We start from the raw sequence: 15,905 nt of genomic DNA on the forward strand, positions 1-15,905 counted from the left end.
TGGTTTACAAATATTGAAGTAGTTCAGATATTATGAACGGGATTGAAAATATTGGTGCACATTTGGTTTTGTTTTGATATTTTAGTAGCAAGCTTCTTTTTGTTTTCATGTCATCAGAATTAACTTGTCAGCATGCAGGCAATGGGATCTTAATGAGTGTATTCAGGGTGAAAACGTGTTAGGTTGCTGAGATCAATGTTTATTTGCCTTGAATTCTGCAAAATAAAACTAGTCATTTGATTGTTTACATAATGCTAAAATTGTTGAAACCAAATGTCAAATGGATTTCTGAGTGGTAGGGAAGCATGTCACCAAGGTGAGAGGGAATTGGAGTTCAGGTGGCTTAAGGCTGTGCTGAAATTTCTGGTGTGAGTAAAACATTCACATTAAACTCAATTTGGAACATTGAGCTGCCTAAGATTGTAGAAATAATGACTAAAGACATGGGCAAATTTGAAAACCTTGCTAAAGGTTTTGAGGTTCATGTAACTAGGAATGACAAGGACTTAAAACAAGCAGGCAAGCATGGGGCAGTGCCTTTTGCAAAGTTTGTGATCAACATAGGAGTAATATGTGCCTGGTTAGGTATTACATTACCTTGTGCAAATTAGAATTTATGTTGGATTGAATTAGGAAAGCTATCATGGAAGGATATGGAGAAATTGAGCCACGGGTGAAAGGAAATCTTTTGCTTTGGTACAAGACTTTGTTCTAGCGTGTATGCAGTGGCCAGTTGTAATCTGTGCAGTGACTGATTTCTCTGAAATTGAAGATCAGGCACTTGGTTGACAGATTGAAAGGATCCTTATTTTGCATCTGACCATGTCACTCGATTTGGTTACTTTTATCATTGCTTTCTGCTTATTTATTAATGTTTGTTTTTAGAAATGTTTTGTACCAGTTGCTAAATGATGGAAGGCTATGCTCAGCATTATACAAATATGGGGCCATATTGCACCTGTAACAACGGTTAGTGAGTTTGCAAAGTAGGTATGGCAGGGAATCAGCCATTTGTAGCATTGTTTCTGAGAACACTCTGGAGACTTCCATTGTTTGCTGCAAAGCAGCTTAGTTCAGAAAAGGATGCTGCAGACTACAATAGAAAATTCCAAGCACCAACTAGTTGGTAATTTGCCTCTGCTATTATCAGAAGAACTGACATTCCCCTTAACCTCGTTTCCAAGCCATCAGCCCTTCACATTCAAAGGATTGTCCACTGTTATGTTTGCAACATGTAATGTGATGTCGTTATTAAACACGCCTTCTCCCCTTTCAGCATTTCAAAAGGACTATTCCCTCCATGACATTCTCTTCCAGCCCTCTTTATTCCTAATGCTGTCCTCTCCTACAGTGGCTTCCCACACAAGTACACGAGATGCATCCCTGCCCTTTTACTCCCTCTCTTCTCACTGTCCAAAGCCCAAATGCACCTTCAAGGTGCTATGCTGAAGTGAGAGATGTTTACATGAGTTTATTCTAATTTCTGCATACGAGGTAGTCTGCTGTACTTTGAGAAGAATAAATAAGTGGATTTGCTGACCTTGAATTATGAGAAGGGTGATTGAGAAATTTAACTCAATACTGGGACCTTTGCTACATCTAGATTCCAGCAATGATTTAAATTCAGAACCCCAGTGAAAGTTATTCTCACTTAGAGAAACTCTAGAATCCAGGGAGCTGGCCCAAAGAAGCTAAACAAGATAATTGGCCCAAACATTGGAAAATATGATTTAACAAGTGCATTTTGGCATTGAAAAAGCTGATCCTCTCAATGGTCACAAATTGCACTGACTTCTGTACCATCGATCAAGTCTGTTTGCATCCAAAAACTGTATCCAACCTCCCCTGGAATCCAGATCTTGAGCTCATCCTGTTCAAAAAATGCAGTGCTGCCTTTGCTTTTTGCAGTTCATGGTCCTAAAATCATGTTACCAAGGTGTTGAAAGCACAATGAACGAAACAATAAATTCTGTTGTTGCACGTGTATGTGTTGAATTCATGCATTTACGATTACATTTTTGCAAGTTGCTGTACTACTGAATTGACTCTAATTATATTTAATGTCTTTTGCATGGAATCAATAAAAATCAATTGAATAAAATAGATCAAATTGAAATATTTTTTATTTTTGCATTCATATTTGGGTAATATTAAGCTAATAGTTCTGACCCGTGTCAGAATGTTCAACTCTTGTTGGCTGTCATGACCTTGTCATGATTGAAGTGAAAAATAAACTCAAATGCAGTTTGCCTTCTATGTTTCAAATTGTTGAATTCTTTTATTATTGTATTTTTGCAGTGGGATATTTTATAAATTATTGTGACAGAAAAAATGGAATGAAAACCTGAATTATGTTCTTATCAACTATATGTATTCAGTCAAAGAAACAAATGTGAATTACATTTGAAGAGACAGTTGTCTTTCCTTTTCATGTTCCATTTTTTTTAAACAGTGCTTTGAAGTGGTCATGAAATTCCATTTCATTGGTGTTTGATGAACTTTTTGGTACTGTGTTCTTCTGTTTACCCCTCATGCCAATATTGAAGGCAAAAGCAAAATATTGCAGATGCTCGCAGTAAGAAGGAAATGCTGAGCAGGTATGGTTCATTCTGAAACAGATTAGTCAATAGGTGCTGCTAGATCTGCTGAGTGTTTCCAACATTTTCCATTTTTAAGAAAATAGATTCATTTCCGATGTGTGTGCAGCTTAATAATCCCATTTCAGATCTCTTTCGAATCAGTGTTTCTAATTGGCATCCAATGATGCAATAATACTACTGATGACCTGAAATTTGACGCACTAAACAGATTAAAATGTCGGCATGAAGTCAAGGATAGAGTCTCTGGTATCATTGGAGCAATGTCTGTGTGTTCTTCACATGCCCAGTGCATAGAACATAGAACAGTACAATACAGGCCCTTCGGCCCATGATATTGTGCCGAACTTTTACCCTAAACCGAAGGTTTATTTTATCTCCACCCCTACCTTACACTATCATCCATATGCCTATCTAATAGCTGTTTAAATGCCCCTAATGAGGCCGACTCCACTACCCTCTATGGCAATGCATTCCATGCCCCGATCACACTCTGAGTAAAGAACCTACCTCTGACGTCACCCCTATATCTGCCTCCACTCACTTCAAAATTATGCCCCCTGGGAAAAAGTCTCTGGTTATCCACTCTATCTATACCTCTGATCATTTTGTACACCTCTATCAAGTCACCTCTCATCCTTTGTCGTTCTAAAGAGAAATGCCCTAGCGCTCTCAACCTCCATTCCAGGCAACATGCTGGTAAATCTCCTCTGCACCTTTTTCAACGCTTCCACATCTTTCCTGTAATGAGGCGACCAGAACTGGATGCAGTACTCCAGATGTGACTGAACCAGGGTTTTATATAGCAGGTAATGGTTTGAGAAGAGGTATTCTGGTTGCATTTTACAGCACAGAAAGAGGGAAACCATTCAAACCATTACACGTATGCTGGCTTTCAGAAGGCCAGCAACTTCAGAATCCCATTCTGTTGCCTTTCCGTTATGTTCCTGTTTAAAGGAAACAGTTCTCTGAGTGCATGCATTTGCTGAGTAAAAAGTGTCTTAGTCTTCAATTTATCTGAAGTTAATTTAAGTTGTAATTTGTAATAAAGTGGGAAGAGTGGGGATCTTCAAAGTGTACAGAGCAGGAATAAGAGTGATTTCAATAACAATTATAATGGAGATGACAGGTCAGATGATGTGCTGCACTGGCAGCTTCTGGACAATAAGGTGATTCACAGCACATCTGTAGAAGTGTTCGCAGTTTAAGAAACATCCGGCCTATGTTTGAAGAGCTGGAGTCTGAGTTGCAGTCGTTGCACCACATCAAGGAGGAGAGAAAGTTACCTGGGCAATTTGCTCAAGGAGACCGGCACACCCATTAGATTAAGTAATTCAAACTTACCCTCCCATCTTTGTTGGCAGGCCATGATTGTCGGTAAGGCCAATATGTGACCCAAGGCAGGGGGGACCCCTCAAGTCTGAGTCCCTGCAATTGTCCAACAGTGACAAGGTTCCTACAACCTGTGGATGAGTGTGGAAACTGTAGGGAGGATGAATAATCTGACCACAGCATTGATACAGGGAGCCATTCAAGTGGGGTGAGGAAATAGGAACGTAGTAATGGTAGAAGACAGTATGATTTAGGGGGTTGACACTTTTCTGCAGCCACTGGCATGTGTTCGAAGGCTGTGCTGCCTGCCTGCTGTAATGGTTAAGGACATCTCCTGGGGAAGGGAGAAGGACTTGGAGTTTGGCAAGGGGTGGTTGTGATGCTATTCTTGCCCATGTTGGTACTAATGGTAAGAGTGGAAAAGACAGTGTAAGTGATTAAGAGCTAAACCTAAATACAGAACCTCCAGGGTGATATTCTCCAGATTATTACCTGAGCCACGGGAATATTTGCATGGTATAAAAAATGTCAGAGTAAAGTTTCACATGGAAGGAATAGGTTTTAGTGCATGGAGCACTGGCACCAGAACTGGGGTAGAAGAGAGCTGCTCTGGTCAGATGGGCTTCACTTAAATCATTCAGGACCAGTGTCCTGGCAAATTGAATAACAAGGGCTTTAAACAAATTTAGAAGTTAGGATTTGGGAGGGGCATAACATAGGCTTTTAAGCAAAAGGATGTGGCAGCATTGTAGGGCCGCTATTTTGATTATGACATCCAGAGTGAGGTAAGAAGAAAACGGTAAAAAAGCAAAATTAATGGCTGTTCACTTGAATGCACACATTATTCAGAACAAAGTGAATGAATTAACTTCACAAATAGAGTTTTTAATAGGTGTGATCTTATAGCTATCATGGAGATAAAGTTGCAAGGAGATCAAAGCTGGGATTAATTAAATAAAACAAATAGATTAATTAAATATTCAGAGGTTTGTGACCTTTCAAAAGGGCACACAAGAAGGGATGGTAATTGAGGTAGATTTGTTAATATGATATGGAATAAGTATGTTAGCAAGAACTGATTTTTTTTTTGAACTGGAGAAGGTAGGATCCTTATGGATCGAAGTAAGAAATAACAAGAGGAAGAAGACACTGGTGGAAGCAAGTTATGGGCTCCTTAACAGTAGCTGTTCAGTAAGACTGAGAACAAATCAGATGCAGACATGTAAAAGAGGCAGTACATTAATCATGGGTGACTTTAATCTTGCAGGTTAGGAAAAACCAATTGGCAGAGGTAGCTACAAGGAAGAATTCATCTTTTGTATTTGGGGTAGTTTACTAGAATAATACATGTGGATCCAACTAGGCTATTTTAGATCTAGTAATCTGTAATGAAACAGATTTCATAGATGATCTGAGGAAAAAGATCCCCAGGAGAAGAGCCTCTAACATAACATTCAGTTTGAGAGGGAGAAACTTGGATCAAAAATTACTTAAATAACAGTAATTGCATGTGAATGAGGGCAGAATTGTATGGAGTTGAATAGGACAGGAGCTTAGCAGAAGAAAGGTAAAATTACCACAAGGCGACACTCTCATAGGAGGGAGAGACAACTGATGGTGGATTAACCTGAGGGCGTCATGCCTCAAGTGGAGGCAGAGATTGACGAAGAGAATCTTTTATGGTAACCTGAGCTATTTGGGGTTTGAACCTATTCTGTTGGCATCACTCTGCATCACAAACTAGCTGTCCAGCCAACTGAGCAAACCATCCCTCCTTAGCAGAAAAGACAGTTGCAGAAGAATGCCAGATGTTGTAGACAATAGTTCATGACTGACAGCAAAGGCATGCCCCAATGGGAAAGCAGGATTCTAGGAGGGGTACAAAACAACCATGGTTAATCAGTGAAGTTTAATAATAAATTTCACATTGAAAGAAGAAAAAAGAAAATGTGGTAAAGATTAATGGTAAGTCAGAGGGTTGGGAACATTGTTTAAAAGCTAGTAAAAGGTGGACAAAATAAATGGAGAAAAGAAACTAAAGGCAAACACAAGAACAGTTGATTTTAGTTACTTTGCAGTAGTCTTCACAGTCAAGGACAGTTATAGCATTCCAAAAATACATAATAATCAAGGGGCCATAGGAGAAGGGAGGATCACAATCACAAAACAAAATTGAATCTGTTCATAGGGTGTAAAAGTTGCTAGCTAAGCCAGCATTCATTGCCCCTTGATCGAAGTGGCTTGTTAGGATCATTTTGACTACATTAATGTAATTCTTAGGTCCTGTGTAGGCCAAGTAATTAGGGCAGATGCACACCCCTCCCCCATCCAAAAGTGAACCAGATGGCTTTTGTCTGATGATTGTCAATAGTTACGCAGTTGCTGTTTGCCTAACTTTTTTCTATTTTCAGACTTTTGGGAAAACAGTATTTGGGAAATTGATGGGAATTAAGGTGGTTAAATCCAAGGTCTGATAATCCAGACTACTTGAGGAAGTGGTCCGAGAAATAGTTGATGCATTGGTGGTCACCTTACAAGATTCTATAGACATTGGAAAGTGCCTACAGATTGGAGTTACATTAGCTATCTTCCACTATTTTTTAAAAAAAAACTAGGTTGTGAGAAAATGGAATTATAGACCAAGTTAGTTTGTCATAAGTGGTAGTGAAAATGCCAGAGTCCATTTGTAAAGATTTAATATCAGAGCACTTGGGAAACAGTGATAGGATTGGGCAGAGTCAGCATGAATTTGCAAAAGGGAAATCATGCTTAACAAATCTATTGGAATTTTTTGAGGATGAAACTAGTAAAAGTGATAAGGGGAGCTACTGGATGTGATTTTAATAGGAATTCAGGAAGCCTTTCAATAAGAGATTAGCATACAGAATTGAAGCGCTTGATGTTGGGGGTAGCGTACTAACATGGATAAAGAACTTCACTCTGATTTGGACAAGCTGAGTGAGTGGATAACTGCATTGCGGATGAAGTATAATGTGGCTAAGACAGGAAAGCGGATTATCAGATCAGCCATGCTCTCGTTGGCTCAGTGGGCTGAATGGCCTACTTCTCCCATGCCTTGTCGTCTTGGAAAACGTGTTGAAGCTACTTACTGAGCAAATGTAGTTAATCAGTGCATTGTTCAATATTAAGGACAAATATTATTAATTTTTTTAATGAAATGAGTTCTAGTTTCTTAATCTTTATATGACCGAAACTTGTGACCTATGGTAGCCTCTGTCATGCCCACCTTTTATAGTTCATTAAACATCTATCTCCAATAGACTCATGCATCTTTATGTTCTTCGTAATGTGTTGTATTGAGTTGGTTTGGTTTGGTATGTGTAAATGCATGTCTGTGCTAAACAGCAACAGATTAAATGATATTCTATACAGGCTTTATTAAAAAGAAAATGCAGCATTCATTCTTATTTGGCTAAATAGGTTATGTTAATCAAATATAATGCTTACATGTTGGGATTAAAAACTTTATCACCTGATGGCCACACTTTTTTTTTCATTTTTCCATTCCTAATGCTATCCATGTGTATTTTTTTTAAAATTTCAGGACAACCTTTACTGATCAGTTCCAGTAGACTCAAAGCTCTGTTGGTTTCTCCATCATCCCTGGAACCTTGTAGGAAAAAGGCAGAATTACCAGTGAAGAACCCAAAGAAGGAAGTCAAAGGAGAGGCAGGGATAAGAGAATGAAATGAAAGCAAAAGTAAGAAATTAGAAGTAAATGAATAATATAGAGAAAAGTCCAAGGGAGGATTTGGATATACCAAAGAAATACAAATAAAACTTGTCTTGAAGTCTGTGATTTTTTTTTTAAATCTTTGTCTTACTTTGTCACAGTAAAATCAGTAATTTTTGCAGATGAATAATTGTACAATAAATTTTGTGAAGATATAAAATACAATTTCTGTACTTTTGAAAACGTTGCAGTCCTGATTGGCAGAATTGAGAGAGCTTGGATATACCTAATGCAGCAAGAGAATGTTCCTTGTCTTCAGATTTGTATAAAATTGAAATAAAACGAGAAAACAAATTTCTTTTTACAAAGTGGTAGCTCACCACATTCACAAATAAAATCTCTAAATTATTATATGTAAAACAAAGGCCTCATTCTTCAACCTGGTTTCTATTAAACCAAATTTGCAAACTTCAGCTGAGTTTGCTGTGTTCATGTCCATTCTGTTGCCAAGACTTTGCAACAATGTTACTTAATGGCATTTCCAACGTACTTCATTTAGTACATTGCATATTCTTTGTTTTTAAATGAGTTATTTTTATCTTTTGTCTTCATTTTGTTTTTCTTCTTTCTACTGCCCATTTCTAAATGCCTTTCTGCAGGTAAGATGCTGAGTTTATAACCTGCCTTCAGGCTTCTTTGTTTCCATGCAGTTAGCTTCAAGGAACATCTGCTACCTTTTGAATTATTCCCCTTCCTTTCCTGTGATCTCACACTTGGATTTCATGCCTTCGCTTAATTCACTCTACATAGAAACAAAGAAGATAGCTGCTGGAGTAGGTCATTTGACCCCTCGCCTGTGTAATGCAACATGATCAAAGCTATCACTGAGCTCAATACATTAATCCTGCCCTCTCCCCATATCTCTTGATCCTTTTTAGCCATAAGAATTCTACCTGGAGAACAAAATGAATGTTGAATCATCGATACATGCTAGAAATCTGTATATGCGGTATCCATTGTGGAGAGCTTTTACAACATGCAGTGATGCTGAATAATTAACCTGGAATGGAAGATCAGTTAAAGGTTTTGTAGGAGAGCATCCCTTGATCAGGGACAAAGACTCAGGAGGCAGACAAGATTCTGGCAAGTGGCAGACTTTATTCAAGCAACAACTGGTTAATACAGGGAGAGGGCTAAAAGATCTTTACTGTATGTGGCCTTGACATGAGAACCCAGTTGTTCTCTTAATCCATGGCTCAGATTGGAAGAGAGATCAATGACACTGATTTTTACAGTGAAATACAGCATTTTTATACGTTTTGTGTAACAATAATCACACACAGCATAGTCACTGTGTCCTTCTCCCCCTTATTCCATACAGCCAATCCTGGGAAACACCTAATCAATGATGGGCATTCCTATGGACAGCCCCAAGTTGTCGTGATCTCATGGTGTTTAACAGATATTGTACCTGTCAGGCCTTGGGATCTTTCCATGCATCTTATTAATTCTCATTCCAAAGTTACTCCTTTGGTCCATTCTACATTTGCTTCCCTCTAAGACTGCTTCAATTCTGTTATTCATTGTATTCCATGAGCTATCTTTATCAAATTCTGCTATTCTTCTTATATTTTACACATCCATCCAAGCATCCATCCATCCATCCATCCATCCATCGCTGGTTTTAACTAACCGCTATAAGATTCGAAGTATTAACTTCCCATCATAAAATTAATTGTACTTTTTAACTAAGTTGTGAGCAGTCTATTTCGCCCAGGATATGCCAGGCAGGCATCTATTGTAGAGATAAAGAAAGCATCTCCTGAGACCAATTAATTTCTACATCTAGGTTTAAATGTTTTTCCCCCTAATACTTTGGTTTAGGTGTTACCTATTCTTACGTTGAAATCTATCTCTGTGGTTATCTGAAGAATCTTTAACTAGAACCTATCTGTTAATATTGTGAATAACTTCAAAGAAACAACCAATTACTACAAAATAACTTTAACTATTGTTTTCATAGCTGCTTAATGAAGTAGGCTCACTGAGATTTACACCCCTTGTCCTGACTGCTGCTGTTCACCTAATGGGACAACATCCTTTCAATAATGAGGCTGGAATCAATCACTTGTCTATCCTTAGGCATCCTCTTATCAAACTGTCTCAGATGGTTGCTTTTAGGGCCTCCTGTTCAAAGGTACCATTATGTTTCACTTAAATGCTAGAGCAGGCTGTTTCATTTTGTTTAATCCTTCTCGGCCATTTTGTGTCTTTTAAACGCAGGCCGCCCTTACAGGTTTAAATTGTGAAACAAACCCTCAATATGAATCAATGTCAAAAGAACAACATTAATGGCTCTTTAATGGTTATGATTAGTGAAGAGCCATCAAAATATGAGAGGATCATCAATTATTTAAAATGCTTAAGATTAAGGGGTACTTTAAAACCATGACAAAGTTCTTCTGGAGATTTCAACTGACTAGTCATGAAGGAAGGCACATTTAAGTAGAAGATTAACAAGTATCTGATTCATATCAAAATTCATCACCAGTGAATGGAGACATGTTGGAAGGAAATGACAGCTACTACATGTATTCTCTGTCAACAGTTAAATTTGCAATATGTGTGCAGGTGACCCTTGTAAGAGTGAATTCAGTGAATTGTTTCATGTTGGTAAGGACACCAGAGATTATTTTGCTGTTCAAAATAGTGTTATGGGAGCTTATACAGCCCTCTCAGGGAAGTTTTAATCTCTCATCTGAAAGACAGTACCTTGAACATTGCAATTTTCCTTCAGTATGTTACAGAAGTGTTGGTGTAGATTGTTTTCTAATCACTGGAGCTAGACTTTTGTGTATGATTTGAGATGATTCACATCTAGCTATGTGATGGCATTTTACTAGCAATTTCATATCAAGATCTGTGAATACTCTGGTTTCACATTTACAGTAACTTCATTTTATTAAGCAATAAACTGTCATTGACTTAACAACAGTTTGAACTGAGTTTAATGTTGATTTAAACCAGTGCAACAACTTTAGTTGCTTATCACATGCAATGTATGAATTAACCAATATAGATTAAGTACATTGCTGCAATTTATTTGTGATCTCTGTCAACTTGATAAAAGAAACCTATGAACTGTATAAGCTTAATGAAGCAGGTTGCCAAGGTCAATCTTTCAAAGAAAAGGTTTCTATATTGAACAAACTCCTGTGCACAAGCATGGCATATAGATCTAAATTTTGATAGAGTAGCTGATTTAGGTACATCAAACTCTCCAGCATACGGAGCTTGTATGTTCACCTTCACCCTGAAAGTCCCAGCTCAACAACATTTCATTATTCTTAATAAGATGAGATTGATGGACTCTATTCCAAGAATGTTTAATTTCAAGGATCTAGAAAAGCCCTGGGAGATTTTGAACTCTTGAGAAAATGAACATTTCTGAAGAAGAACCCTGACCTGAAACGTCAACTTTCCAACTCCCCTGATGTTGCCTTGCCTGCTGTGTACCTCCAGCTCCACACTGTTGTCCTTTTCAACTAGCTAGATTTTTCTCCATTTATTGTTCTACATAACATTTGTCTCATATCATTGGTTCCTTAATTAAACTCATGTACAACTGTGCAAATCAACAGTTGTGGCATGGGACATTCCTGTCTTGAGGATTGGAAAGAGAACAGTATTGAGATTTTAGAGTGCAGTGTTAGGATCATTAGAAGATATTTGCTGTCCTTGAACTATATTCTTGACTTTTAAAATTAATGTTAAAACATGACCCCTTGTTTCAATAAGTCCAATGTAAAAATATGTCAATAGGGACTTTTTGAAATCAAGTTTTAAAAAAATCAATTTTGTTTGAGTACAGAAACCTTTGGAATGGGAAATAAAATTGCATCCAGGTTATTCCACCAACTGGGTAGCTACAGAAGTGGGCAATCAAAATAATCTGTATTTTTCCAATCCTTAGCAAGGTTTGTTATTCACATCCAGCCATATGTTTTAATCCTTTATGGAACAAAAATTGTTAGGTTGCACTGTGAATCCTGCATTGTTTTCTTTTTATATTTTTCACTTGACAAACTCCTGGCTATGTAGTACAATTTAGTTTGATAAGGCTGAGTCAAATGAGACATTATAAGTTACTGCAACAAATACATAATTGGCTTAACAGCTTTTACGAGATGAGGAATTGTGGTCATCTCTTCATGCTACACTTGGCAAGAATTGTTTGTGTAAAATGATATGAGCGCACATCCACTTTTAGCAAAAGTAGAAAAGATGCTGGATTATTAGTTTTAAGCTTCAGTACATGTTAGTGAAAAAAAATGCTAAAATTGGGGTATTGCTTGTTTTGGCCATTTACATCTGTCCAAAAGTTAGTCCTATTTTGAATGGTATTTGGTCAGGACAAAATTTCTGAAGAAGGGTCTAGGCCCGAAACGTCAGCCTTCCTGCTCCTCTGATGTTGCTTGGCCTGCTGTGTTCATTCAGCTCTACACCTTGTTATCTCAGATTCTCCAGCATCTGCAGTTCCTACTATCTCTCTAACACATGGACAAGTTTGCATTTACCAGCATCAAGTGAGTTTTGAACTTCAGTTTCATACGTTTTCTTGGATGTACAGAAAATGTTTTTTTTTTGTTTTGTTTTTTTTTCAAACTTTCTTTTTCAAACTGGTTGACAACCTGTCAATTTGCTAAATAGTAAGGTTGGTCATGACATTGTGGTCAACTGTGAAGGAATAGCATTCGTTGTTCATTATGCCAAAACTGCTCGTTTGTGTACTTTTGAATGGCGTCTTGATGTCATTAGGTATCTGATCTGATGGATCCGTGGCATGTGAAGGTAAAATGTAAACTGGTCTTGAACCTGTTAGATTGAAGAAGTATATAATTGAGAAAGAGAGAAATGGCAAGCAATAGATAAAACAAAAGACAATTTTTATATAAATTTTCAAAAAAAATTAATTAAATTGAGAAGGAATAAGACTCTACATTTGTAAATTTAAATTTTTAGTGCCACAGAATTATTTGGCTATAGTTATGATTGACCAACAGTGCTGCATAACATTATGTCCCACATAGGAAGATGTTTGTGGTTGTTAGTCATCTCTGCAGAAGTTCTTTAAGGTAGATTCAGCCGAATCATCATCTGCTTTATTAAAGACCTTCACTTCATACCTTCACCTTGTCAAAGTCAGAGGTTGGAAATGTTTGCAGAGGATTGCACAATGTTCAGCACCATTTACGTTTCCTCATAATGAAGCAGTCCATGTCCAGATGCAACAGCATCCAAGCCTGGACTGAAAATGGCAAGTAACATATGTGCCACACAAATACCAGGTAATGACCATCTCCAATTTGAGACAATCTAACCACCACCCTTTGACATTGAATGGTGTTGCCATCACTGAATCCTCCCCTTGGGGAGGGGTTACTATTGATTAGAAACTCAACTGGACTCGCCATTATAAATGTTGTGGCTACAAGAGCAGCAAGTAACTCGCCTCTTGACTCTCCAAAGCTTGTTTTTCTACAAGGCACAAATTAAGAGTGTGATTGAATACTCTGCACTTGCCTGAATGGGTGCAGCTGCAACAACATTTAAGCAAATTGACACTATCCACCTGAGTGGCACCACATCAATAAACCTCCTATCCCTCCTCCACTGATGCTCAGCAGCAATGTATATTGTCTCCTTGATGCATTACAGGAATTCGCCAAAGATCTTTAGACAGCAACTTTTGAACCCACAACCACTTTCATCTAGAAGTACAAGGGTAGGAGATCCAGGTGGTGGTGTTCCGCTGTAAGTTTTTGCTTCCAAGCCACTCCCCATCCGGACTTGGAAACATTCTTCTTAACTATTACTGAGTCCTGGAATTTCCCCCCTACTGGCATCAAGGGCCTATCTACAGCACTCGGAAGGCAGCTTTTATTTTGTGGACTGTTGAATAGTTAGTGTTTAAGAATGGTTCCATGCTATTATATGGATCTCAGTGTAGAGTTTTATGGACGTATGAGTGGAGCATAGCTGGAAAGGAGCAGAAATGTCTGAAATCATTGTATCAATAGTTAGACAGGAAAATAAAGATGTTGCTGTCTAAGTTACTCATTAGTGAACACTGACACCCTTACTGTTAGTATTACCATACAACTCTGTTTTGACATTTGGGTAGTGGAGACTAAATTAGAGAGGAGTACTGTGTGGACGTTTCAGACCCTTGCATGAATGTTGATTTGTTTAAACTGAAGATGCATTTAACATGGGCAGTTTAAGATATTGATAACCACTGTGTGTTGGTCCCAATACTGATTGGTGTAAATGGATTAAATGGCTATCTTTGAAGGAGTGACATCTGAAGTGGATATTGGAACATCTTTTAATCTAATCCATCCAGAGTACTAGAAAACTTTAGATGGTTTCATATGAAGGTTGCTGCAGTAGCTTAAAGCAGTGTTTATCCAAAACCAAGCTCAGAGTTAAATAAATCTTGTTCTGAAAGAACCAGCAATGTATGTTAGTTAGAGCAATTCTTAAGCTATTTTTCATTACAACCTCATTTTATCACTTGAAAATTAATATGACCCAGGCATAAACAACAGCAAAAGTCATAATACAGTATTGTGACATTCAAAAGATAAATTTCAAAGTTTTCATGTTATGAAGCAACACAATATATTACACAAATATAAAAATCCATTGAAAATCCAAGCCTTCAGTGACAGGAGTGCTGCCAGTCATTAAACCTGTGTCTCTCCACACTGCTGCTTTGGGAGCTGTCTGATTATAGTCACATAGGTGCATAGTTATATCATATGCTTGACCAGATCTGTGCTATCCAATATGTCCAATGTGGACACGAGTATTGGATTGTATGCTCCCTTTGCTGGTGATTAAAATGATTTCATTCTTCAAGATCCCATTTGCTAGTTTGTGACTCTAATTGGGATAGCATCAATGTGGTGTGGGAGCTTTTTGAGTTAAAGTTGAGTGAGTACAATATTCATTATCTACATGACCTGAATTTGAAATATGATCTGCAGCTGATACTAAATATCATAAAGCACAATAGTTAAGTTTAAGATAACTAAGAAAGGACGAAGGATTGAAATAACCTTTGTAAGTAGGTAGAAATGGAAGGAGTATATAAGGGATGTAACTAAGACTTACAGCATGTTAGAGTGGTGAACATACTTAGTCAATGGTATTGATCAAACTGATGCTGAGGCTAAAAGAATTCTGGGACTGATAGATTGCCCAGTCATTTGTAAAGTAACAATCAATAAAGGTAGCACAATGCTGAGCCAAATTTATAGTCACCAAGCTAAGGTTGGCACGAAAACTGCTGGAACTCACTATATGATGCTTTATTTGTCGAGACTGAACATTTTAATGTTGGGTAAGTTGAAATCCTTATCTCCATTTTGTAAGAAAATATACTGCCTTTCCTGAATGAGTTATGGTTAGAATAAAATCAAACTTACAAATCAGACATTAATTTGAAGAATAGTTTATACATGACTCGTGACTTAAAGAAACAGAGTAAGACATCAATTTATATTGAGCCTTTTGTGTAGCCAAAATGTCCCAAAGTATGTACTCGCCAATAAATTACTGTTGTTCTGACTTGTCTCATGGTAAACTAAGTTGTGTGGTGAAATACTTTCTCTTTTGGGTGATATAGTCATTTGTTGCATTTTGTTTTGAATTTTATCATTTAAACCATGGTAGTGAAGACCCCAGAAGATGACTGTCAGTGCATGAAGAAGTGTCCTCATGCTGTCTAATTGTAGATGTCATGCTAACTTTTCATCACAAATTCTCTCTATGCCAATTTAAAATTGGAAGTAGGTTGGTGCATGAAGTTTTTATGTACCAGGGTATTTTTATTCATTGCTAGTGTCTAGTTAATTAATTTGGAACTTGCCAATTTTTGTGATAGAAAACAAATTTGATTTCTATCCTTTAACCATCCCTATTTATGTTGCTGAAGTTTTAATGCTTTCACCACTCTGCTGCAATGAGGAAATCACATGGTGTATTAATCACATGCAGTTTAGGTTACTGAATAAAACTTGCAGTGTAAAGGACAGTCCTTGTAGTTAATAGAAAGAAGGTCAAGAACTGATCCCTAATATATCTTTATAAATAGATATGAAATAGCAGTAAGAGTTTGACTTCATGTATAGCTACCCAACTTAGCACAAACTGCTGAAAAATTAGGTGAGGTAACAAGGTGTAGAGCTGGATGAACACAGCAGGCCAAGCAGTAT

At 37.5% G+C, this 15,905-nt stretch overlaps 1 protein-coding gene across 2 annotated transcripts in view; it reads left to right on the forward strand.

Annotated features, from left to right (window-relative positions):
- Positions 1-15,905, forward strand: part of LOC109917792 (liprin-alpha-2-like) — a 156,192-nt gene that overhangs the window by 14,670 nt on the left and 125,617 nt on the right. Inside the window, exon 2 of one of the 2 annotated variants that reach the window (XM_020517645.2) lies at positions 7,495-7,741. The exons of the other annotated variant lie outside the window; for it this stretch is intronic. Within the exon in view, the coding sequence (XP_020373234.1) occupies positions 7,495-7,509 (15 nt within the window). The 3' untranslated portion in view covers positions 7,510-7,741. Of the gene's footprint in view, positions 1-7,494; positions 7,742-15,905 lie in introns of those variants that run through there. 2 annotated transcript variants of the gene reach the window in all.

Source organism: Rhincodon typus, chromosome 25, assembly GCF_021869965.1.
Source record: "Rhincodon typus isolate 14 chromosome 25, sRhiTyp1.1, whole genome shotgun sequence".
Lineage (NCBI taxonomy): Eukaryota > Metazoa > Chordata > Chondrichthyes > Orectolobiformes > Rhincodontidae > Rhincodon > Rhincodon typus.